The sequence below is a fragment of the Peromyscus leucopus genome, chromosome 14, assembly GCF_004664715.2.
Source record: "Peromyscus leucopus breed LL Stock chromosome 14, UCI_PerLeu_2.1, whole genome shotgun sequence".
Lineage (NCBI taxonomy): Eukaryota > Metazoa > Chordata > Mammalia > Rodentia > Cricetidae > Peromyscus > Peromyscus leucopus.
The window spans coordinates 83,309,616-83,333,868 of record NC_051075.1 but is presented as its reverse complement, the minus strand read 5'-3'; the positions used below and the strand labels follow the sequence as shown (position 1 = coordinate 83,333,868).

General features: G+C 49.7%; 1 protein-coding gene across 1 annotated transcript in view; it reads right to left on the bottom strand.

The window, feature by feature from the left end:
* Ptprn2 (protein tyrosine phosphatase receptor type N2) overlaps window positions 1–23,130 on the bottom strand; it is a 719,135-nt gene extending 696,005 nt beyond the window's left edge. The window contains exon 1 of the mRNA XM_028880925.2: window positions 22,884–23,130. Within this exon, the coding sequence (XP_028736758.1) occupies window positions 22,884–22,992 (109 nt within the window). The 5' untranslated portion in view covers window positions 22,993–23,130. The remainder of the gene's footprint in view (window positions 1–22,883) is intronic.
* Window positions 23,131–24,253: the final 1,123 nt, after the last annotated feature.

The window sequence follows — 24,253 nt, the reverse complement described above, 5'->3', positions numbered from 1 at the left end:
CTGAACTGCCTGCGAGCCAAAAATACATCCTTCCTCCTTCAAGCTGGCCTTTCGGATATTTTAGTGACAAGGACAAGGGGTGACTAATACACACACTACTGTTCTCTGTTGTTGTTGTGGCTAACACAAAAAGTGATGTGAACCTCACGCTAGCCACTTTTCACTCTACAGCTAGTGTGGCTGCACTAACCGTGTGTGCAGTGGGAGATAACAGCTCTAGAATGTTCTCACCTTCCCAGGTGACTTTCCATCCCCGTCCCAAACCTGGCATGCTGTGTTCTGCTCCCTGACCACACTAAGAGCGTGTAGGGAGGCCCCTCTGGGGTCTGTCCATTTGTGACTGGACATTAGTCCATTGTGTCCATCAGTTACAACCTCCTCCAGCCTCATCTGTGTCAGAATTCCCTTCCTCGACTGAGTAAGGCTGGAGAGAACAGCACTTGTCACATAAGCCCGGAGACCAGTGTTCGGTCCTGGGAACCGACACAAAGGTAGAAGGAGAGAACCAATGCCACAAAGCGTCCTCTGGCCTCTGAACACCAGAGACCACCACCCCCACACACCACCACGCCACACCAAACACACCACCACCCCCACACATGCACCACACACACACACACACACACACACCACACTACCCACACACACACATACACCACCCCACCACACATACACCACACCACCACACACACACACACCACCCCACACACACACCACACACCACACACACACACACACACACACACACACACCACACCACACACACCACCACACACACACACACACCACCACCACACACACACACCACCACCACACACACACACACCACCACCACCACACACACCACCATCACCCCCCCCCCCACCACACACCACCACCTCCACACACCACACCACACCACACACACACACACCACCACCACCCACATACACACACACACACACACACCACACACATACCACACACCACACACACACACACCACCACCACCACCCCCCCCCACACACACACCACCACACACACACCACACATACACCACCTCACACATACACCACACACACCACACACACCCACACATACACCACCTCACACACACACCACCACCACCACCACCACATCACACACCACACACACACACACACACACACACACACACACACCACCCCCCTACACCACACACACCACCACACCACACACACACACCACACACACACACACACATACACACACACCACACCACACACACCACACCACACATACACACACACACACCACACACACCACCACCACCACCACCACCACCCCCCCCCACCCCCACACACACACACACCACCCCCCACACACCACAAACACCACACACACCACCACCACCACCACCACCACCACACCACACACACACACACACACACACACACACCACCTGGCTAATATTTCTTAAAGCTAAGTAATGTCCCACCACACGGCTGGATCACCCTCTGCTTTCCTGTGCTGATGGGCATGAAGGCTGCTTCGCCTGTCTCTCTCTGAGCAGTGCTGCAGCTGGGCACGTGTCATCCCTATACCTGCTTCCAATTCTTCAGGGCATATACCCAGATGCATGAGTATTTTCATTTTCACCTCATAGAGTTTCTGATTGTGTTTGTGAACCCCATGAGTGATTGACAGGGGAGACGGACACTCTTAAGAACACACCAAGTGCTACACAACTGAATGGAGAGCACAGTGATCAGCAAGAATTTCTGGACTGGTGTGATCAGGCTTCAGACAACCCCTGGGGTGCCACCAGCTGCCCCTCTTTAGACGGGGAAGGCTCTGGGTGCGAAGGACTCGGGCAGCTCTTTACACAAAACTCTTTGAGGGCAGAAGTCCACGGTGCACAGGGTCAGGGGTGGGAATCAGAAGCTCCTGGCTCCCGTCTTATCTAATTCCACAATCTTATGAACTTAGCCCAGTCCAGGGAATCTCAGAATACAGAAAGCTTAGACAGATCATGGCATTAAGTAACTGCTTATAGCTTTTTGAAGCCAGAGTATCCCAATAATTCCAGAATATATAATAGTCTGATGAACTTTTCAAGATATTCTTCAAAATTATGAATATGTGGTGTCTGTTGCCACAGAAAAACCAAGACTCGGGTATGAAAGATGAGGATGAGTGTGGCAAACACACCAGGTGGATCTTGGGTCATCCCCATCCTGCTGGGCCAGCAGCCCTGGCAACTGTACATGTTCTTACTGAATCAAGAAATTTCTTAAAGAAAAGACTAAACAGACCAGCTGGAGCGACATTTCATTCTCCTTACAAAGCGAGCTGGAGTCTTTTCTGGCCCTCCATGAACTGATTCTGATTTACACCTGGCTATCTAGTGTGGCCCCAGCCAATAGCTCAGGCCTCCCAGGTGCCTGGCTACACTCTACCAGTGGCCACTGATGCTTGGGTGACTGGGCACATCACACCATGGAGTCCTCCAGCAGGCAGAAGGTGATGGCCAAGGAAAACACCAGATAAGACCCTCCGAGGCCTACCTCCACCTCTTGTCAGCCCGCCAGCTGCCTGCACTGTCTGAAGCCCCACAGGCTGACTGAAGCTCTGAGGTGGTGGAAGATACAGAGCCACGGGTCTTCAAAATGGGTGGAATGTGTGACGAAGAAACAGAGATGTATGTCCCATAGCATCCAAGGGAATCTGCACCGGGGGCACCATGGCTCAGATACGAACAAACCCACAGATCCAGCACTAGTGAACAACACGGACATTCCCCTGGAGACTGGAGGCGGAGGCCAGGTGCTGGCTTCCTGAGGTGTCTTCCCACTGTGGTAGAGGACTCCAGCAGCTCCTATACCTTGCGGCAATCCTGAATGACACTTCTTTCATCACAGGCCCAGCCTTGGAGCTTATCACCTCCTGAGGGCACTGCTCCAGGGTGCCATCCCTTGGAGTGAGGACTCGAGAGGTGAGTTTGAAGGAGAGCACACGTGCAACCCGTAAGAGGGAGGGGGCACCCAACCCTATCTGTTCTCCGTGTAGGAAGAATCGGAAGACCAACGGCAACCAAAGCAGCGAGTGGAAATGCAGATCAGAGCGGTGGCCCCGGGCCCGCTGCGTTCAGACTCTGCTTGTCTCCTGCATAAACAGCCATATTAACATCACTTATTATTAATAGACCATTTAGCACTTAAGAGCAGCAGCTCCCATCCTTACACAAAGCCAATATACTGCTGGGAGCCTGAAGAAGTGTGTGTGGAATTGATCTATGTGAGAGGAAACACTTCATGACCACTGGGTGAAGAACTGAGTAACAGTACACACACACACACACAGAGAGAGAGAGAGAGAGAGAGAGAGAGAGAGAGAGAGAGAGAGAGAGAGAGAGAGAGAGACAGAGAGAGAGAGAGAGAGAGAGAGAGAGAGAGAGAGAGAGAGAGAGAGAGAGAGAAGCAAGCCTCTCATCTGTGTGACATTGAGCTAGCACATCAAACTATAACCACAGGAGAACAGACCTTCAAAGAGAGACTGTCTCCCAGAGAGGCCATCTTCCAGACTCCCCGGCAGACGTCCATGAAGAGGGTAGGTACACCTACTGGCTGCAGGAAAACCCTCACCACAGCCACATGCCCAGCCAAGAAATCCTTGCCCGGGTGTCTCCTCCAGACGCACGTGGCTTGAGTATAGCTCTGTCCTCCCCCATGCAGAGCTTTAGACTCTTGCTAATGCTAAAGTAGCTTTCTGGTAAAGGCTGCTCACGGTGAATAAATCTAGCAGGAATGGTCACCAGGGCCTTGTGTTTGAGGGTGAAGCAGGAAGCACACAAATGGAACCCGAGCAGATGCACAGGACCCCAAAGTCCCTGTGGGACAGGCAAAGACTGTCTTCCCTGGTGTGGCCTGCTTCTCGGTGGATGTGCATTCTTGAGAAGCAAAGGGAGACCCTTATATGGCTCTGCCAGTACAACGCTGTTACAGAAATGATGGTCCACGTTCCCAGGAATAAACGGACCCATGGATGCTAGTACCATCTTGAAATTTGTAATGTGGAAGGGCCAGTGAGATGACTCCATTTGTAAAGGTACTTCTTGCCAAGACTGACATCCTGAGTTGATTTCCCAAGATCCACATGGTAAAAAGGAGAATTGATTCTCCTGCAAGTTGTCCTTTGACACATGTGCTATCTCACACACACATTCACACACACACACACACACACACACATACACACACACATACACACACATACACACACACATACACACATACACACACATACACACATACACACACATACACACATACACACACATACACACACACATACACATACACACACATACACACATACACACACACATACACACATACATACACACATACACACATACATACACACACACACACATACACACACATGCACACACATACATACACACACACATACATACACACACACACTCACACACACATACACACACACATACACACACACACACACACACACGACTAAATGAAAATATAATTTGAAAAAGAAAAGGAGCTGGGTGGTGGTAGTGGTGCATGCCTTTAATCCCAGCACTAGGGAGGCAGAGGCAGGGGGATCTCTATGAGTTCAAGGCCAGCCTGGTCTACAGAGTGAGTTTCAGGACAGCCAGGGCTACACAGAGAAACCCTGTCTCAAAATATATAAATAAATAAACAAGCAAACAAATAGAAAGGAGGAAAGGAAAGGGAAAGTTGTTCTGTGGAGATAAAGGCAAGGACTAAACAAACAGGATATCCAGGAATCTCCTCTACAAAACCACAAGGTTCAAAGGGCGTGCTGCACTTACATGATGTAGATCTGAGCGTCAGGCCTCCAGGTCCCTTGTAGTCAGGGTCTGGTTAGCATGGTCTATCTGTGACCTCATGCACACACACACACATCACTGGGCCATGATCCACACAGCCCATCTGCAGTCACACAGACATGGGATCACAACAGAACAGAGAAGCAGCATTATGTACAGGCTCTGTCTGAGGAGAAATGGGTCTTTCGGGAATACAATTGGGACTCTTGACCACAGGCACCATCTGACATTGGCATATCCGTGGCTGAACAGCAAGATGAAGGCAGACACTTCACTAGAACAGTGGCTTCCCTCAGAATCCCAGAGAAGGTCTTGGTTCTATGCTGCAAACCCTGACTGGGAGGGACTTCAAATTCTGGCTGAGACCTAAGCACCTTACCCACAGAGAGCACACCCAGGAAACTGGGGAACAGCCATGGCGTCCTCTGTCACCTTGGCATGCTCTGTCACCTTGGCATGCTCTCTCCACATGAGAAGGAGGAATAGGTTATCTGAGCAGGCATTGCTACCACCACACCACATGAGGAAACCAAGACAAGGACGCTGGGCAGCACTCCCCAGGTCACCAACTCTAGCCTAGGCGTTGACCATAGTACTGCCCTGAATCTTGGCCATTTCCTTTCTTTAAAAAATAAATAAATAGAACATATCTATCATAAATAAAACTTGGGGAGGGGAACACTGGCATGGAAAGGCTCTGATCACGTGTTAGTCCCCAAGGGACCAAGAACAGAAAGTCAGAGAGAAGGTCATAGTGATAGGATCTTCTCAGGCCCCAGGGTGCAGACCACTAGCCTCTCCGGCCACCAGCTCTAGGACCCAGCACAGCACCTCAACCTCTGCAAGTCAGGTGGCCTAACTGGGAAATGCAGAGCCCTGTCTGGGTCCTGAATTCCCTCCATCACAGGAGTCTAAAGGAGAAAGGATCTTCCGTCTCCATCAGTTTGCTCTGGTGGGAGGCAGATGTAAGAACACCCTTTCCCTAGGAAGTCAGCTGCTGGCCTCTGCTTCAGCTCCGCACATGTTCAGTTCCTGTCCACGCACAGAGACACAGTCAGAAGTCAGAGGAAACCTCATGGCTCCCAGACTACAGGGCACCTGGCACCATGTTTGCCCATGGCTAAATGATCTATACCATCTACTAGGCTACAGAATTCCTGTACTCCACAACTCGTCCTGTCTCCATGACCAACAAGCCTGACAAGGTTAAATGTGGTAACATTTCTACATGTCGTACAAAATCCATTAGCTATTACACAGGCCATATTTATTTTTGGAAAGCTTTTCAATGTTGCCATGTAAAATATCAAAGCTGAAGCCCGGCAGGTCTGCCCAGGCCTTTAGCACTTACTCATTAGCAGGCATGAAGGTTCCTGTCACACAAGGAACATGGCAAGCAGGTCCCCACTGAGCCTACAAGTTAATTAGCAGGGAGGAAGTGTGTATCCTTGGGAGACACAGGCTAACCAGGATCTGTGGAAGCCTTGTGCTAAAAAAAGGAGCAGACGGTGAAGATGGGAGCTTTGGAGAGGCTCTGCAGAGATTAGAGATGACCATGGATGAGTTCCCTAAGGGTGGAAAGTCCCTAGCCTTGTCCATCTGTGTCACAAAGTGTGTGGGACTGTGGTGACTAATCTTGGTTGTCAACTTAACTGGATCTAGAACCAACTAAAATGCAAATATCTGGGACTCCTGTGAGGGACCCTCTTGTTCAGATTATTTGAAGTGTGTTAGCCCCCCCCCCATGGGGCAGCATGTGGAATAAGGAAACTTGCTCTTTGCCTGCTTTCCCTCACTCTGGCTGGCAAGTCCATCTATCCTGTAGCTACGTCATTCCTTTACTGTTTTCAGAAATAGCTTCTTCAGACCTCCAACATAGACTGGAGACCAGCAGTTCTCCAGACCTTTAGTGCCAGATTGGGACTTCTGAGACATCTGGCCTCAGTGACTGAGACACTTGGTCTTGTATATGTTAGACAGCCCATGCTGGACTACCCAAACTACATCCTGTAAGTCAGTCTAATAAATCCTATACACACTGTGGTGCTTTGAAGGAGAATGGCCCTCAGAGGCTCATATATTTGGATTCCACCAGTTGGTGGAACTGTTTTGGAAGGATTGGGAGGTGTGGCTTCATTGGATGAGGTGTGCCACTGAGAGTGGAATTTAGAGTTCCAAAACTCACACCATTCTCTCTCTCTTTGCCTTGTGGTTTGTGATTCAAGATGTAAGCTCTCAGCTATACCTTTACTCTGCCATTATGGAATCTAACCCTCTGAAACCACACACCAAATTAAATGCTTTCTTTTATAAGTTATCTTTACCATGGTACACCAAGAGAAAAGTAACTAATATATTAAAATGTGTGCACATACGCACGCACGCACGCACGCACGCACACACGCACAGTTCTGTTCCTTTAAAGAACCCTGATTAATGCAGGGACAGATGTAACCATCAACCCAGCCTGCAGCTCTACAACCCTGGCCTGGAATAAGAAACAACAGACAGTCCTGAGCACACAGGGAGAGGTACAAGGATTATGCTTTCTCCATGAAATGCTGATGTTTCACCCACTTTGTGTCTCACAGAGGGGACAACCAGGAAAAGCCAGCCTCTGGAGTGGAATTTTTTTCTGAAGAAATCTGGAGGAACACAGCTGTTCAGATGCTGGGGCTAGAACCCCAGAGTTCTCACAGACTGGGACAAGAGTTCTACCACTGGGCAAGGCCAGCTTACAGGCTTGCTCTAGAGGAACATATCCTGGACTGCCCAGCTGTCCACACACTCCCGGCTCACTCCTCCAATATGTGATAAGGAATGTGAGAGAGTCTCAGGTGGATCCTTCCCAAGAGCTCCTTGCCTGTGTCCTTCAGCTGGCCTCTGGTCCTGGTTCTCCTACCTGCAAACTGTGGCATATTCCAAGTGTTTCCTCCTAAGTCTTTGTAATCTTTATATTGTTATTAAAATTTGGCAGCGCTGGATATTCCCAGATGCTGAGCCAAGTTATTGGGGCATTGCAGAACCCTGCAAGTAAAAAAGCAGGGACCTGGAACACTGGATACAGAGATTCCAGACCCAGATGAAACCCATAGAGGGGACACTTCAGTTTCACCCACTAATGTGGGGTCTAGAGTATGGGTTAGGGAGCTCTTTGTTCATGTCTGTGGGGCAATCTACCAACTTTGCAGCCAGTAAGTGCACAGCAAGGCGGGATCACAGATACTCTTACCGCCTCCCTCGCACACAAATCCAGTCAGAATCATTCCTTCTCATCTCATTTCCCTTTCATGAGTTTTTCATCTTCATCTTCCTCTTGTGATATGAAACAGTCCAAGTTGGGCGGTGGTGGCGTACACCTTTAATCCCAGCACTCGGAAGACAGAGGCAGGCGGATCTCTGTGAGTTCGAGGCCAGCCTGGGCTACCAAGTGAGTTCTAGGAAAGGCGCAAAGCTACACAGAGAAACCCTGTCTCGAAAAACCAAAAAAAAAGAAAGAAAGAAAGAAAGAAAGAAAGGAAGGAAGGAAGGAAGGAAGGAAGGAAGGAAGAAAGAAAGAAAGGAAGGAAGGAAGGAACAGTCCAAAGAGGCTAAGATCCAGTTAATAACATGAGTTCCAGACACCAGCATCAGGGCTCAGGGGGCCCAGACAGCCCATACAGTGCTCATACTAGGCCTGCCCCTCCACTGAGGAAGCTTCGGTTTCTCACCAACTCCCTGTGGCCTCCTGTGATTATGTGGGGTGTTTTGTTTCTGATGTGTTCTGTTTCATTGACAGCACGCCTAATGAAAAGCATCTCTCTTAGGGGTCCCAAAAGAGCCAGCCTCAGAGATGCTGTTCTGTTCCTTGTCCAGAATTTTCAAAAACCAAGTGAACGCTTGTGATGAAATGCCGGCTTTTCACGTCACAGTCATTCACCAGACTTCTCTTACAGAGCCAGATAAGGACTTCCCAGACCAAGATCGATGCACATGTCACACCACGTCCTCTAGCACTGAGTGAGTTAACCGTGGTCACAAAGGCAGGCACTGAGAAAGCACTGGAATAGATGGGCCCTGGTGATCTGGAGGCAGGGAAGGTCTTGGGGGAGGGGAGATTCTGGGAGAAGGGTCTGCCCCATCCATCATGTCTGCCACACGGTGCCTGAAGGTCCTAACCCATATGGAAATCTGTCCGTTTACTGAAAACATGTTTTCATGGGACAATGGTATTGTTAGTTCATGGTGAGAATAGAGGAATATGTCAAAGCTCTGATTTTTCTCTCAGAAAATGCCTGGTGCTGGTGTGGACAGGGGCAACCATGGTACTAAATGAAATCTCGACGGACACAAATATCCTCCTGAGGTTCACTCTCACGTCTCTGTACAGAGCACAGCTAAAATGGAGCGGTGCGGGAACTCTGCACAGTTCTGAAACGATTTGTCAAGGCAACCGTCTGCAAAAGGAAACCACCACTGGAGGATGTCTGATTTGAGACCAGGCCACACACACAGAGACACATGGAAGGAGAGACACTTCAGGCTGCAAGAACCAACCCATCACTCTCCCATGGACGCTCCAACTGCAGACTCCGCGCAGGAAAATGCCTTAGACGACGCAACACGGTCCTGTCTACTGTCAACATTGCCACGCCAATGTCACCCAATTCCTGCCTCAGCATCTCTGTGTTTGGTCTGTAAATCAATATCTGGCCACTTACATTGACTTTTTTTTTTTTTTATTAAGAAATGTTTTATTCGCCCGGCGGTGGTGGCGCACGCCTTTAATCCCAGCACTCGGGAGGCAGAGCCAGGCAGATCTCTGTGAGTTTGAGGCCAGCCTGGGCTAAAAAGTGAGTTCCAGAAAAGGCACAAAGCTACACAGAGAAACCCTGTCTCAAAAAACAAAAAACAAAAAACAAAAAAAAAAGAAATGTTTTATTCATTTTACATACCAATCACAGATCCCCTCTCTTCTCTCCTCCTCCCCTGCCCCACCAGCACCCCCCAACCCACCCCCATTCCTTCCTCTGACAAGGTAAGGCCTCCCATGGGGAGTCAGCAGAGCTTGGCACATTGGGTTGAGGTGGGGTATTTACCAATCTGATTACTGGGGTAAGCCAGTTCAGGCACCCTCTCCACTATTGCTAGTAGTCTAAGCTGGGTCTTTCCTGTGGATTCCTGGGAACTTCCCTAGCACCCAGTTTCTCCCTATCCCCTTGATGTCTCCTTCTATCATGGTATCTCTTTCATTGCTCTCCCACTCCGTTCCTGTTCCAGCTCGACCACCCCATTCCCTCATGTTCTCATCCCCCATTCCCTATAGAACCTTCATCCAGTAACTGATGGAAGCAGATGCAGAGAACCACAACTAAGCATCAGGCCGAGCTCTAGGAGTCCAGTCAAAGAAAGAGAAGAGGGATTCTATGAGCAAGGGGGGTCAAGATCATGATGGGGAAACCCACAGAGACAGCTGAGCCAAGTGTGCATTGACTCTTTAGCTCCTTAAACACACACACACACACACACACACACACACACACACACACACACACACACACACAACTCGGGTAAACTCTATCTTCTTCCAACTTTCTGTAACCTAGATGTAACTCAAGTGTGATCTGATGGTTGAAATTGAGGGAACAAAGGATCATTCCAAGTGACTCCCAGAGTTTTTGAGTCAAGAAAACTGATGAAGCTTGTAAGCTGACTGACCTTATAGATTCTGGCACTGTGGAAAGACAAGTGTGCTGCTCTGTATTATTGGCATTGCATATTCACGACACTCTCTGATGTTTAAGGATCCCAGCAGGCCCTTTGGCCCTAATCCTTGTGGAAACAGAGCTACCAATACAACAATGTCTCCATGAGGGCCATCCTGTACATACACTGTTCCTTCCCCACTCAGGCCTGAGGCACAGCATGAACTCTGCCCAGGACATATGGCCTGCAGTGACCCTGTCCATGTATCCTTCCCCTCCAGGGAAGGATGACCCCACATGCCCATTGTCCCCTACCTCCTGCTCCCAGGTCTTTGCTTAGCAGTTCTTCACTTACATACTGTAAATTTTATAGCATCCATCCAGAAATCCTCTGGTACTGTCTGTAGAAAGGGTCACCAGATCCCAAAGTCCACTATGAGTCACAGAGCTCTGTCGGGGAACTTCAACATTAAAACTGCTTCTCATTTTGTTCTTCAGCAGTAAGTGACTATGCTGATCTATAAATAAAGATAAGGGCATAATATAGACCACTGGGTCCACTGATGCTGCCAACAGAGCCATGAAACTTGAGAAAGTGAGTTTATATTTTCTAAATGGTTTAAACTGTATCCCAACTAAATGTTCCCTAACTTATTCCCTGACATTCTCTGAGATGAAGAGTAGCGAAGTCATTTTGAGACATTCTGTCAGCCTTCTTCCTCTGCCCCAGTGAGGCCTCTTTGAACTCCTGAAAGTCTGTTTAGGCATCTCTAACCCTTTGTGGTCATCCTGCAACACAAACACACACACACACACACACACACACACACACACACACACACACACACACATACACACACACCACACTTGATATGGTAGCAAAGGCTGTGGCTGTCAGGAGCCCAAAGTGGGTTATTCTGGTGCAGGTGAATAACCCACATGTGTTCAAACTCATGGTTCTCTGCAGCTTGTGACAAGATTCACAAGGTCAACCATCAGTTTAACTCAGGTTCAGGAAAGGAAATCATAGGCTGGTGATTCCAACATACAGAAGGGACTCGGTGACCCATACTTCCTGGCTCTGCTCCTCCACACACACCAGGCAGAAATAAAACTCCACCAACTAGACCCATGGCCAGCAACAAGGAGGTTCTGTGCTCTTCTCCTAATTCAGGCCATATAGGACATCCATATATATGCTCAGAGAGGAAGAGGCCTGGTAAATCTGGTCAGTTCGTTAACTTCCTGAAGCTACTGAGTTGTTTGCTCCTTGAGCTTCATGAGCTCCCCTGCAGCGTTGAATTCTCCACCTCCCTCCATAACATCCTGTGTTTTAATGAGCTTCCCTCCAAGATAGTGTTTCACCTCAGAGGACACTGCTACATGACAGTGTGGACGGAACCCAGCGCCTCACTCATGCTGGACAAGTTCCCACCACCAGGCCATTTCCTGCTGCCCACATGGAGCCCACCAACAACATTCCCTAAGTGCCTGCCCTGCTTCCAAGATGCTCGCCCATATCTTTGCCAGCTTCTTGACCAGGCAATTCCATGGGTCCATCCTGCACATTGTGGGACACTGAGGGACATTTCTGCTCCCCATACTTGCTTGGTGCTTATCCCTCTCAACTGAGCACCACTGGTTTATTCAAAATAAGTGATTGTTTCCAGGATCAGATCTTCCTCCCCTCCAGGATACAAATTGAAATGGCCCACCATGCTTTCTTCAGGGATATTTATTTCACTTGGAAAAGCATCACCTTTTAGTATTCTGAAAGAACTCCAGCATGTAGAATATGATAGTAGCATGCCTGTGCCATCCAAGGGGAAGCTTGGTCTGGAGTTAGCACCTATTTAATTTTTCACAATGCTTTCCAAGAGGTGTCATTTTCTACACTTAGAACAATCCAGAATATTCTTTTACCCAATACTACTTGACTTTAAATTCTATGTATCTGATGTTCTTTCAGAGTTCCAACAACAAACATTTAATCACTGAACAAATGCTATGTATTATTTAGCAGTGTCAATTTAGAGCAAGTGTATCACTCTTTACCATTTAATGCTGACTGATAGTATCAATAATGTCATTAACTCACACCCTAAAAGGGTTCTACAACTAAATTTCTCTCTCAAAAAGCTGTGAAGAATAAGAACAGGCATAATATCTATATAAATGTCCAAAAATTTAGTTCAATTGCATTTTCACTTTCCCATAATAACAACAACAAATCAAGACATCCTTCAAGATCTGTATCTTACTTCTCAAAGAGACTAAATAGAAATGACCGGCCTGGCTCCTTCGCTAGCCTTGGATGTTGCCTTGTCCCCTGCAGCTCCCATATTTCTAACGAACAGACTTCTTTTGGCATTTCCCTGGTCATGTGCTTATCACATGAGCTGCATACAAGGGTTTCCAGTGATGCCATTCACACACTTCTGTGTGCTGTGCCTTCCACCAGTGACCAGGGGGTCACTTTAGCTTTTTTACATGCTACAGACAGGAAATTACTCGAGCTTTAACAAAAATGGGAAACAAGGAGAACATGATGACTGCCAGACTATACTAAAAATCAAGTCCTCATGGAGAGACATTTTTTTTTCCTACTTAAAAATTACCTGGTCCTGGGCTGGGGAGATATCTCAGTTGGTAAAGTAAGGACTTGACTGAGTTCAGTCCCTAGAACCCATGGAAAAAGCCAGGCATCCTATTCTCATGTGGTCTTCATTTACCATGGTCTCTTATTCCTTGTTCTCCCTCTCTGTTCTTGATCCAGCTGGGATCTCCCGCTCCCCCAAGCTCTCTTTCCCTCTACCCTTGCCCTTCATTACTCCCACTCACATCCAGGTTGTTCATGTAGATCTCATCCATTTCTCTGTCATTGGGTGATCCCTGTGTCTTTCATAGGGTCCTGTTTTCTAGGTAGCCTTCCTGGTGATGTGAGTAGCAGTCTAGTAATCTTTGTTTTACATCTAGCATCCTCCTATGAGTGAGTACATACCATGTTTGTCTTTCTGAGTCTGGGTTACCTCACTCAGGATGATTTTTTCTAGATCCATCCATTTGCCTGCAAGCTCACATGAGAATAGGAAGAAGCAAAGTGCTAGAGAGGCCCACAGAATTCCACAAAAATACCTCCACAATAGACTACTGGCAATGGTCAAGAGAAAAAGCCAGAACTGACCTACTCTGGTGATAGGATGGCCAAACACCCTAATTGTTGTGCTAGAAACCTCATCCAATGACTGAGGGAACCGGATGCAGAGATCCATGGCCAGGCCCCAGGTGGAGCTCCAGAAGTCCAATTGGCGAGAAAGAGGAGGGTTTGTATGAACAAGAATTGTTGAGACCAAGGTTGGAAAAAGCACAGGGACAAATAGCCAAACAAATGGAAACACATGAACTATGAACTAATAGCTGATGAGCCCCCAACTGAATCAGGCCCTCTGGATAAGTGAGACAGTTGATTAGCTTGATCTGTTTGGGAGGCAGCCAGGCAGTGGGACCGGGTCCTGCCCTCAGTGCATGAGCTGGCTGTTTGGAACCTGGGGCTTATGCAGGTACGCTTGGCTCAGCCTGAGAGGAAGGTACTGGACCTGCCTGGACTGAATCTACCAGGTTGAACTCAATCCTCAGGGGAGTCTTTGCCATGGAGGAGATGGGAATGGGGGGTGGGCTGGGAGGAAGGAAGCGGAGGGTCAGGAGGGGGGAGAACAAGGGAATCAATGGCTGATATGTAAAATTAAATTAAATTATAAAATAAAATAAAGCCAGGCATCATGGTGTTTGCCTGTAATCCCAGAGTTGAGGAGGCAAAAACAAGTGGATTTGGTTCTCAGCACCCCCATGTTGGATCACAGCCATCTGTGACTCTGGTGTCCAGAGATACCCTCTTCAGGTTTCTGTGGGCTCTAGGCACTCATGTGGAGCACAGATATACATGCAGGCAGAAGCACGCATATACATTAAAATCAAAGGTAGTATTCTCTTATCTCCTCATCTGCTATGCTTTTCACTTGATTGTGAGAAATTTGTTTAACTACCAAGGAAGCCATATTTCTTATGTGAAAGGGCTTCAAGCTGTTTGAAGCGATGTTGTGAAATATATCTCAAGTGAGACTATCACCATTAATTATCCTTACATGGCAATATAGCCAGGTCTGCATGCTAACCACAACATGCTTGCAAAATCTACCTGCAGTCTTACTGTTAAAATATAGTTTCCTTTCTTTCTCGTTTTATTTTTTATTTTATTTTTGAGACAGGTATCACTATGTAGCTCTGGGTGTCCTGGAACTCACTATAAAGACCAGGCTGACCTCGAACTCACAGAGGCACAGGCATGCCTCTGCCTCTTGAGTGCTGGGATTAAAGGAGTGTACCACCATGCTCTGCTAAAATATACTTTACATTCCAGTGAAACATCACAGTTTCTGTAACCTTAATTATCCAACTTAAAATAACCTATTTCATGGATACAAGAACAAGGCACCATGATGAAACATGTGAACATGATACAGAGAACATATGTGCAAAAAAATGCAGGTGTGAGGGTGCAGACAGGTGTGAAGAGGCAGGTGTGAGTACAGGATAAGGAGACTGGGGTAAAGAGGGTGTAGTAAAAAGAAAGTGTAAAGAGGTTGGGGTGCGATGTAGGTGTAAGAAGGCTGGAGTAATGATGCAAATATAAGGGTCAGGTGTGGAGAGAAAGGGATGAGGAGGCAAGGATGAGGATCTTGGAGTGAGGAGGCAGTGCTGTGATACAGGTGAGAACATCTGTGTAAGGTGATGATGGGGGTGAAGATGCACACTGAGTCAGCTGAGGCTTGAAGAAGATGCAGGTGTGAGAATTCAGGTATAAAGAGACAGGGGGCTTCCCCGACTTTGCTGGAGCTGTACATCCCATGGTGACTTTCAACCCCATCTTTGATTAGAATTCTACAATGCTGGTGGGGTAGAGGCTAGATTAGCTCTACTACAGCTAAATTCAAGCAGAGAAGAACACTTCCAGGGCTCTTGGTAGATGCAGACACGAGGTAGGAAGTCCTCTGGTTGGCACTCAGGCTATTCTCCCAAACTCTGTACCCTGTTCCCCATGACACACACCAGGTCTGTTTGCCAAGCTCTGACTACCTCAGAGAATATGTTGGCAGCTGACCTGGCCTCAAGTCACACCACAGTGTAGCTGCTGCCGTGGGCTGCATGGCAAGACCGCCAGAGCAGAGAGACCATCAGCAGCATCTTCCAGCATCAGCAGCAGGCCACAGCCAGCACAAGGTGATGCACTTAGCCAGGACTGGCCTGTAGAGCCCAGGAAGTTCCCTTTCCCCATGGAAAACTGTTCAGCCTTTCTTCTAGAGTCTCTCCAGCCACGCCCAGACATACCCTATAGGTGCCTGCAGGATTCTGCTCAGAATCCAGAAGACCATTCAGGGCTTGAAGTTCGAAAAGCCTGTGTGGCAGGCTGGGTGCCTGCCTTCTCTGCACACACACATCTCTGCACTCTTCAGTATGATGGGGGAAAGGTAAGAATAGGTGGACTGAGCCTGGTGCTTGGTGGCAAGCACACTCAGAATCATTCCCTTTAGTGGCTCACTGTCCTCTATAAAGAGAGAACTCGCGTACACCCTTGAAGCTTGTGCACCCTCTGATGGAAACAAAGCAAGTGTCTGGAAAACCGACTTTATAGATCCCTCACTTCATTGGTTACCTTCCCGTTCCTGCCACTGTGGAAAGGCTGGAGGTTTCCAAAGCGAGCCATCCATTTCTGATATCAAGACTTTCTGAAAGCAAGCCAAATATTTGAATCTGATGACTAATATTAAACATAAAATTCACACCTGACCAAAGAGCATTTTGACAATCCCCTGGATCAGACCCACCCATGTCACTTCACAGATGGGTGATGGGACAGATGAGCCTGTCCCCCTCCAAGGGCCGTGGGGAAAAAGCAGCAGCCTGCTTTGGTCAGCTGATCCCCGTGGAAGACAGAGTTCTTCTAATGGCCTGTGTCCTACAACAGGCAATCTCCCCAGCTCTGGGCTACCCACTAGGAAAAGGGAGGAAGCCCCTGTAGGTGGCATTACAGGTCCAGCATTGTCTCCCACACATTCCTTCACCACCTATGTTAGTTACTTATCCTATAAGGAACTTAAGGAAAGGCTTATTTGGGCTCAGTGCAAGGATGTAGTCCATTATGTCCCAGTGACAGGCGCTTGAGGCAGTTGGTCACATTGCAACAGCCCCTGACTACCTGAATACTGCAGATCTAAAGAAAGCCAACTGCACCATATGGCAATTTTTCCATATGTATGTTTAATGTCTCTGTGTATGTGCATGTTCTCATATATATGGATACATGTGGGGGATGCACACGGACATTTGTGTGCTTGTTTATGAAGGCCAGAAGTTAATGTTGTGTATCTTCCTTGACACCTTATATATTGAGACAGGACCTCATGCTAAGGCCGGGGATCACAGGTTCAGCTAACCTAGCTAGACAGCTTGTGCTGGGGTCCCTAATCTCTGCCTTCCAAGCACGGGGGTCATAGGTGCACCACAATACCCATGCTGTACTGAGCTCAGCTCATGATGTGTGGCAAGTTCTTCACCCACTAAGTCATTCGCACTCCCATGAGTGGCAACTTTCTCTCTCTTTTTAGTTCTGTGTCTGTATATGAGTATGTGGACATGAACGCAGGTGCCGATGGAGACCAGAGGCATCAGATCCTCTGGAGCTGGAATTATGGGCAGTTGTGAGGCACCCAGCATAGATGCTGAGAACCAAACCCATGTCCTCTGCGAGACCGGTATTCACGCTTCACCCCTGAACCTTTTCTCCCACCTGGTAACTTGAAAACTGACATTTGAAGGCAAAGCTCAATGGCATGCTTTATAACTGAGTATTTGCTCTGCTCAGCACCACCCTCTCTCTCTCTCTCTCTCCCCCAGGCCAATGGTTAGTCCCTAGAGCTGACAAGAAGCAGCCTTCGCTTCCAACATCAGACAAGGCTCCTGGAGGAGGCAGGTGACAATAAGCAGAGGGACACTGAAGGCAGTGCACCTGGGAGTCACTGCTAGCTACCCAGTTCTCCTGACCAAGGCCCAGAGCTACTGGAGATAAAGGTCCAGGGTTCATTTCTGGAAAAGATCATGTCACCATTGGCCAGGTATAGGTTTGGATATGGCTATCTCAGGGAAGGTTCTTAACTCCAGCAATGGGGAGGTCTTCCCAGGGGAGCCTCACCCACTTTACTTCCTGCCCTACATATTTAAAGAGCAGCTGGCAGAGTTGTTGGACACAGCACAGATTAAAAGGGGGAAAAAAGACCTTCCTTGGACAAACTATCTGCACCGTCTCCAGGCAGCAGAGAAGACAGATGTTTGGGCCTCCGATCAACCACAATCAGAAACAGTGAGTCCAGCTGGGTCTACATTTACCAAGGTCAATTTAGAGTAATGTACAAACAGCTGCCAGGTGCTTTTGAGTGAACGGAGAGTTATCCACGTGGTCAGCTGTTTGCTTTCTGTGAGAAACAGAACATCTTGTCAGAGTTGATAAGCCAGCCTTCTGGCTAGCCAGGCCCATGGGTCCCGCACGTGACCAGGTGAAAACTCAACCCTCTTCTTGCAGCTTTCGTTTGCCTTCTACACATAAAAGATTCCCAAGTTACCAAGTCCTGTACACATTCAGGCAACTCTTAAATATCTGCCTCCCCAAACCAGAGTTACATTTAGTTTGGGGTGCATTTAGCTAAAAACATCTTTTCTGTTCACTTTCTTCTGTTGCGATTGAGCACCATGACCAAAGGCAACCTGGGGACAAAAGGGTTTATTTCAGTTTACGATTCTTAGGTCATGCCACATCCTAACTCAAGAAGGGCAGGAATCAGGAGGCAGGAACTGAAGCAGAAACCATGGAGGAACACTGCTTATGGGCAGCTCCTTAAGCGGCTTGCTCAGCCCACTTAATTATTGAACCCAAGACCACCAGCTCAAGGTTGGCACAGCCCACAGTGAGCTGGGTCCTACCACACCAGTCATCAATCAAGAAAATACACCACAGGCTTGCTCATGGGTCAGTCTGGAGAGGGTGTTTTCTCAACTGAGGTTCACTTTTGCCAAGTGACTCTTAGGTCAAGTTGACATAAAGCTAGTCAGCACACGGGATTTGTGATGCTGGGGCGGGGGCAGGGGCGTCCTCCAAGAATAACACTTCTCCTTCTTTATCTACTTCTTTTCTTTCTTTCTTTTTGTTTTGAGACAAGGAAGGTCTCTCTGTATAACACTGGCTATTCTTGAACTCACTGTGTAGACCAGGCTGGCCTTGAACTCAGAGATCACTGTGCCTCTGCCCTCGAGGGCTGGGATTAAATGTGAGTGCCACCGTGGCCAGCAACAACTCTACTTAGAAAAAGAGGTGAGAGAGGGAGAGTGAAGTGACCCCTCCCCCTCCCCGCTCTCTTCTTTCTTACCCCACCTTCCTTAAAAAGAAAAGAAAAATGAATCTGATTCACAAATCAGGTAATACTGTGTGTGAAAAAAACACACAAAAACAGAACAGCATAAATAAACAAACAACAGCAATTGCCACATAAAAGAATCTACAAGGACCCCAAAGTTGATCAGAGCATCAGGCCTTGAACTGAACACTAACACTGACCCCAGGCTACTTACAGCCTTGGTCTTCGCAGGGGCTGGGAGACCAAAATAAGAACTACATTGTTGGAAGTACATCAGATGTCTCAGGGGTGTGTGCAGGTGAACCCAAGGCCACCTAGGAGTAAAGCAGAGACAGATGAAGTGTCCTCTTCCTGGGAAGGGGCGGCAAGGAGACCTCTGATTGGTAACCTTGACAAACAAGTCTGCTTTGAGAGAATAGCTGCAGAGATTGAAATACACAGCAGGGCTCAGCAAAAAAAAGCAGCCATTCAGACCATCGTTTTTATTCCCTGCCTACCCCTCACAGGCTGACACACAGAACTGTCATCTCTGGACAGAGGAAACAAACACCTCACAGCTCCATGCTGGGGTGTCTGGTTCCATGCAGGAGCCCCGTTGTCTAGCACCTCTTCCTGCTGTAAGACCAAAGTTCTCCACAGACCTGGAGAGCAGCACCTGAGGCTGATGGAGACACACAGCCACCAGCAGAGCCAGCCTCAGCTCCAGGGTAGGGTAGGCTGCTCATTTCTGTAGAACCAACAGAATGAAAATCTCCAGGCCCCGTGAGGCAAACATGGATCTGCGCTTTTGTGGGAGGAAGAGTCTTTGATTTAAAAATAAACAATCACGCCATGCAGTTCACAAAGCCAGGCGACTCCTGCCTCTGCCAGCTCTGCATCTTAGCTCTGCGTGGGCTCACTGGTGAATGAAAGCATGCGTGAGCAAGTAGAGAGGAAGGAACAAAGGGTCAGAGGAACACTCTGTGTGAAAGGTGAGCCCCAGCTTTGGCAAATACAGACCTGTCACTTTAGCCAGGGGGTGGCAGGGGCCTTTATCTGTCTGCCCCTTTGGTATAGGGGCTACCTGAACAAGCTCACAAACAGGCCTCCATGGAATTACAGAATGGTGCTTATGTTCAAGTCAGACCTCAGGAAAAAGTCTTGAGAACCTGGAAAGCATGGGGTCCTGAAATTCCAGAAAGAAGCAGAGGACAAGGGACAGGGGAAGCAAGGACACCCCAAAATGGGAGAATATGAAGAGAAAGTCAATGGGCTGTCACGAAACTGTCCCCTCAACTCAACTATAACTAGTCTCAGAGATCGTTAAAACCATCAGGAATCCATTCCTGCCAGAGATGTAACAGAAGGGGAGGTCCCAGTGCAGGAGCTAAAGTGGTACAAGAGCAGTGTGAAGCCAGGCAAGATGGAGGCTATATCCAGCCGCAAGGAGCATGGCTCAAAGTGCTGAGGACAACCCCAGGTATCCCACTGATGGCCTTGGGTCACACTGAGAGCTTTGGCACCATTTAAATGGGAAGAGCACCCTGCTCACTAAGGTGTCCCACACTGGAAGAATCAGCCCTTCCATCCTGGTAACATCCAGCCCTAGGTCTAACCCACAAGGCTATTTAATGGAATGGAGGACCAGAAACAAAACAAACAAGCAACAAAAACAAAACAAAACAAAAATGTGGCTCTCCTTCAACCATCTGCTCTGTAGGCCTCGACCCAAGGTTAAGTATAAACAGCTAAATAATGAAATAGATGTTACGATTTGAGGTGTAGCTTGATCGTAGAGTACTTGCTTAGCATGCACAAAGCCATGGGTTCAATACCCAGCACTGAAAAAAAATTTAAAAAAAGGGGAGGGGGGAAATTGAGAACAGATGCCTCAGCTTTGCCAGATTCCTCCTTTTGTGTCTTCAATTATGTACGATTACTTGAGTCAAGGCTCTTGGCATGGCTGTTACAAGACCACAGAGAACACAAGCAGCAGCAGCAGCTTTCACGAGGTGATTGGCCCTATGCAGTCTCTGACGTCCTAAGAATGGGCAGCCCCACGCAGAGAGCTCTGCAGCCAGCCCAGGGGGAGGGGATGCTGGGGTCAGTGCATACTGCGGAAGCCAGATCCAAGTACCTGGGGAACAGAGAGGCTCTAACAGTTGCCTGGAGGCTTCAGAGCATTCCTGATGAAGTCTGGGGTCTGCACTGTTGCCCCACAAAACAAACATTCCTGAGACTGCCTTATGAACCATGGTGTCACAGTCAGTGACAGGATGCCCATCCCGAGACGGACGGGGGGACAGTCACTGACCTGCAGACAATATACTTCTGCCGTGTACAAGGTGGAACAGCAACTCAGGCCACACCTTTTTGATGGCATGGCTCAACTTTGCTTGTTGTCAGGACAACACTACTGTGTTGGGCAGGTGTCCAGGGTGGCTCAATGACTTCTTTCCAAACACCTCCGTCTTGGGGGCTCCTTTGCCACCCCTCTCACCCCCAGCCATCTTCCCTGTTCTTTGTGCTTTTGGCAAAATGCTATGAGCCGGCAATTACATAGGCAAGCAGTTCCTCCCATGCTATGCCATAAGGTAGGTCTGTCTCTGCTGCTGTCCTGATTCTCCCTGACCTGTGTCCAACCTTGCGCATGTAAACGGTAGCATCTGGCCATCTGGGCACTCGGATCTCTCATGAAGTGACCGGCCAATTTCTAAGAGTAAGAAAGGAATGCAGGAGAGAAAACTGATGGAGGTCTTAGCCTTCTGGACTCATCTGGGGTGAAGTACAATGCAAAAGTGTCACCTCCACAGAACACACACACACATCTGCTAAAAGCAGGACACATTTGGCCACCCAGGAAGGAATAGGGGGCCTGTGAACTGGTCCTGGGGCAAACAGACTGGAAAAAGACCTGTTCATGGAGTCTCAGGTGGTGGGCAGGGGGCTCCTTTCCACCCTAAATATTTTCTCCAGCTGCAAACTTAACTAGACCCTCGGTGTGAAGAGAATGGAAGCCAGGACAGCCGGAGAGACAAGCCCTTCACCAGCCCAAGGGCTGAGAGAGCAAACCCACCTCCTTCCCTTGAGTTTCGCATGGTGGAAACACCCCTGAAGACCAGAAGCAGGAGGAAGGAGGTGTGGAGCCTGCGGGGAGCTCAGGCCAGGGCTGAGGCTCACCCCGCTCCACCTACCATCCACAGGCGTGCACACTCTCTCCTCTAACACTGATTGTTCTAGTCCATTATGTGTGGTAATTCTGGCCCCAAAGCCTCTTACAAACATTGGTTTTATGGTAAATCTCCTTAACAGACAAGATTAGCAGGAGGGAGGTGCCATGTCAGAAAGGCCACCAATTCCGCCCTCCCTCCCTGTCGCCTTTCCTTTTCCTTCCGCGTGTCAGGAAAGGAAAATGTCGGTCCAGTCTCCCCCGGGCAGACCGAGGATGTGCCTTGTGAGCCGGGAAGGGCAGGTGCAGCATAGGGTAGCAGGAGAGGCCAGGCTCCAGGGAAGGGCCCAGCCACTCACCCAGCCGCGTCCTGGCCCTTCAGGCAGCACGCGGAGCACACGGACATAGGGAACACGAGAGCACGCAGGGCTCATAGACACTTGGGGCACGCGCAAAGCGGCGGATTTTACTTGGGGGTGCACAAACACGCGGGGCGTGGGCAACCGTGGGGTCGAGCTGTCCCGGGCGCCTGAGTCCCTGAGTCCGTGGCCAAAGGGGTGGGGTCGGCCACTGGGAGGGAAACTGAGGCGGGGAGGGGGGTGGGGGGGAGAGGAGATGGGGGAAGGGGGGCAGCGAAACCCGCCCCACGTAGCCGGCGAGGACGGGCAGACGCACGGCGGGCCCGCGGGGCCTGCGGCTGCGCGCGGGCACCCGGGACCCAGCCTCTGCTCCATCCCGGCGCCCTCACTCACCCAGGCGCCCCGGGGGCTGCCGGCCGCGGGCAGACGCGGGGGCGGGCAGAGCGCGAGGCAGTGGCGGCGGGAGCAGCAACAGCAGCAAAAGCGGGAGCGGCGGCCCCATCCCCGCGGCCGGGTGGCGCTCAGTCCATGGCCGCGCGGGAGCGAGGACCGACGGGGAACTTAGCCAGGCGGCGCCCGCTCCTCCCGCGGCGCTCTCAGCGCTCCTGCGGCGGCGCCGGCCGAGCTTCAGCACCGGACAGCGCCGCCGGCCCCACCCCCCGCCGCCGGCCCCGCCCATGGCCACGCCCTCTGTCAGCCATGCACGCTCGGACACGCCCACCTCGCGGGGCTGGGCCGGAGGCGCGCTCCCGAGAAGCGGGTCCTAGGCAGACAAGCTGAGGTCCCTCTGGGCCCGGGGCCTCCGAGGAGGAGGATCACCCTGCGGTGCCGAGACGAGGAGGACACTTGGAAGTGTGGCTGTGCTACCGAAACACCGAATTCCTCCTCATTCCCTTGTGTTTAGTTAGGAGGTGGCGGCCGCTGTGGGGTCCGCAGGTGTAGGTCCCACTGGGAGCCGCATCTGAAGGTAGGCAGAGTTTGTTTGGCCTTGGCAACAGGACACCAAGCTCACACAGAGAGGAAGCCTGAAGAGAAGGCTGATGGGGTGGAAGGTCTAGGCGGGGGTCCTCAGACAGCTCGAGAGGAGCCAGGATGACCGTGCTGTGTACCCCCCGTGCTGTGGTCAGGTCAGGGTTGCAGACGTGTTTGCCCGGGGTCCTTCCATGCTCGCATGTCTAGTCCATCGCTGGAATGGCCAGTGGAATCTTGGCCATCACTGCCAGCGCTGAGGGGCCCAGTGCAGATTCTCAGGCCATTTTCCAAAAGACCCGAGACAAAGAGGACGGGATGGAATGGGGCAGTGCCCGCGGCATCATAGCACTGGGAGGGTGTGTATGTGAGCGGGCTTTTTTTGAGTGTGACAGTCTCAAAGTATGCATGCTTGCATGTGAGGGGACAGGCCACTTCCTCCCTCGCTCCTTCCAGAGAGCCGGTCTCTTCCCAGTCCATGTCCTGTGGCATTCCTAGGAGCCCTGGCCACCCACACCTGTTTGCTCCCCTCTGGCCGGCCTTCCCACTTCCACCCCTCCCTTCAATGTCCCTTGGACAAAGATGGCCTCTATTTGGTCTGACTGGGACTTGGGGTGGCAGTGAGGGAGTTATATTTCAGTCCAGCCTATCTACAACTAACAAAACTAGCTGTTGGGCCTGGCAATTCTGAGAGCACTATTTCTGACACCTGTTGGGCCCCATCCTGACTCACCTTTCAAGCCTTTTGTCCCTCACTCCCAGTAATCAGCTCCCTTCTGTCTCAGCCTCTCCTT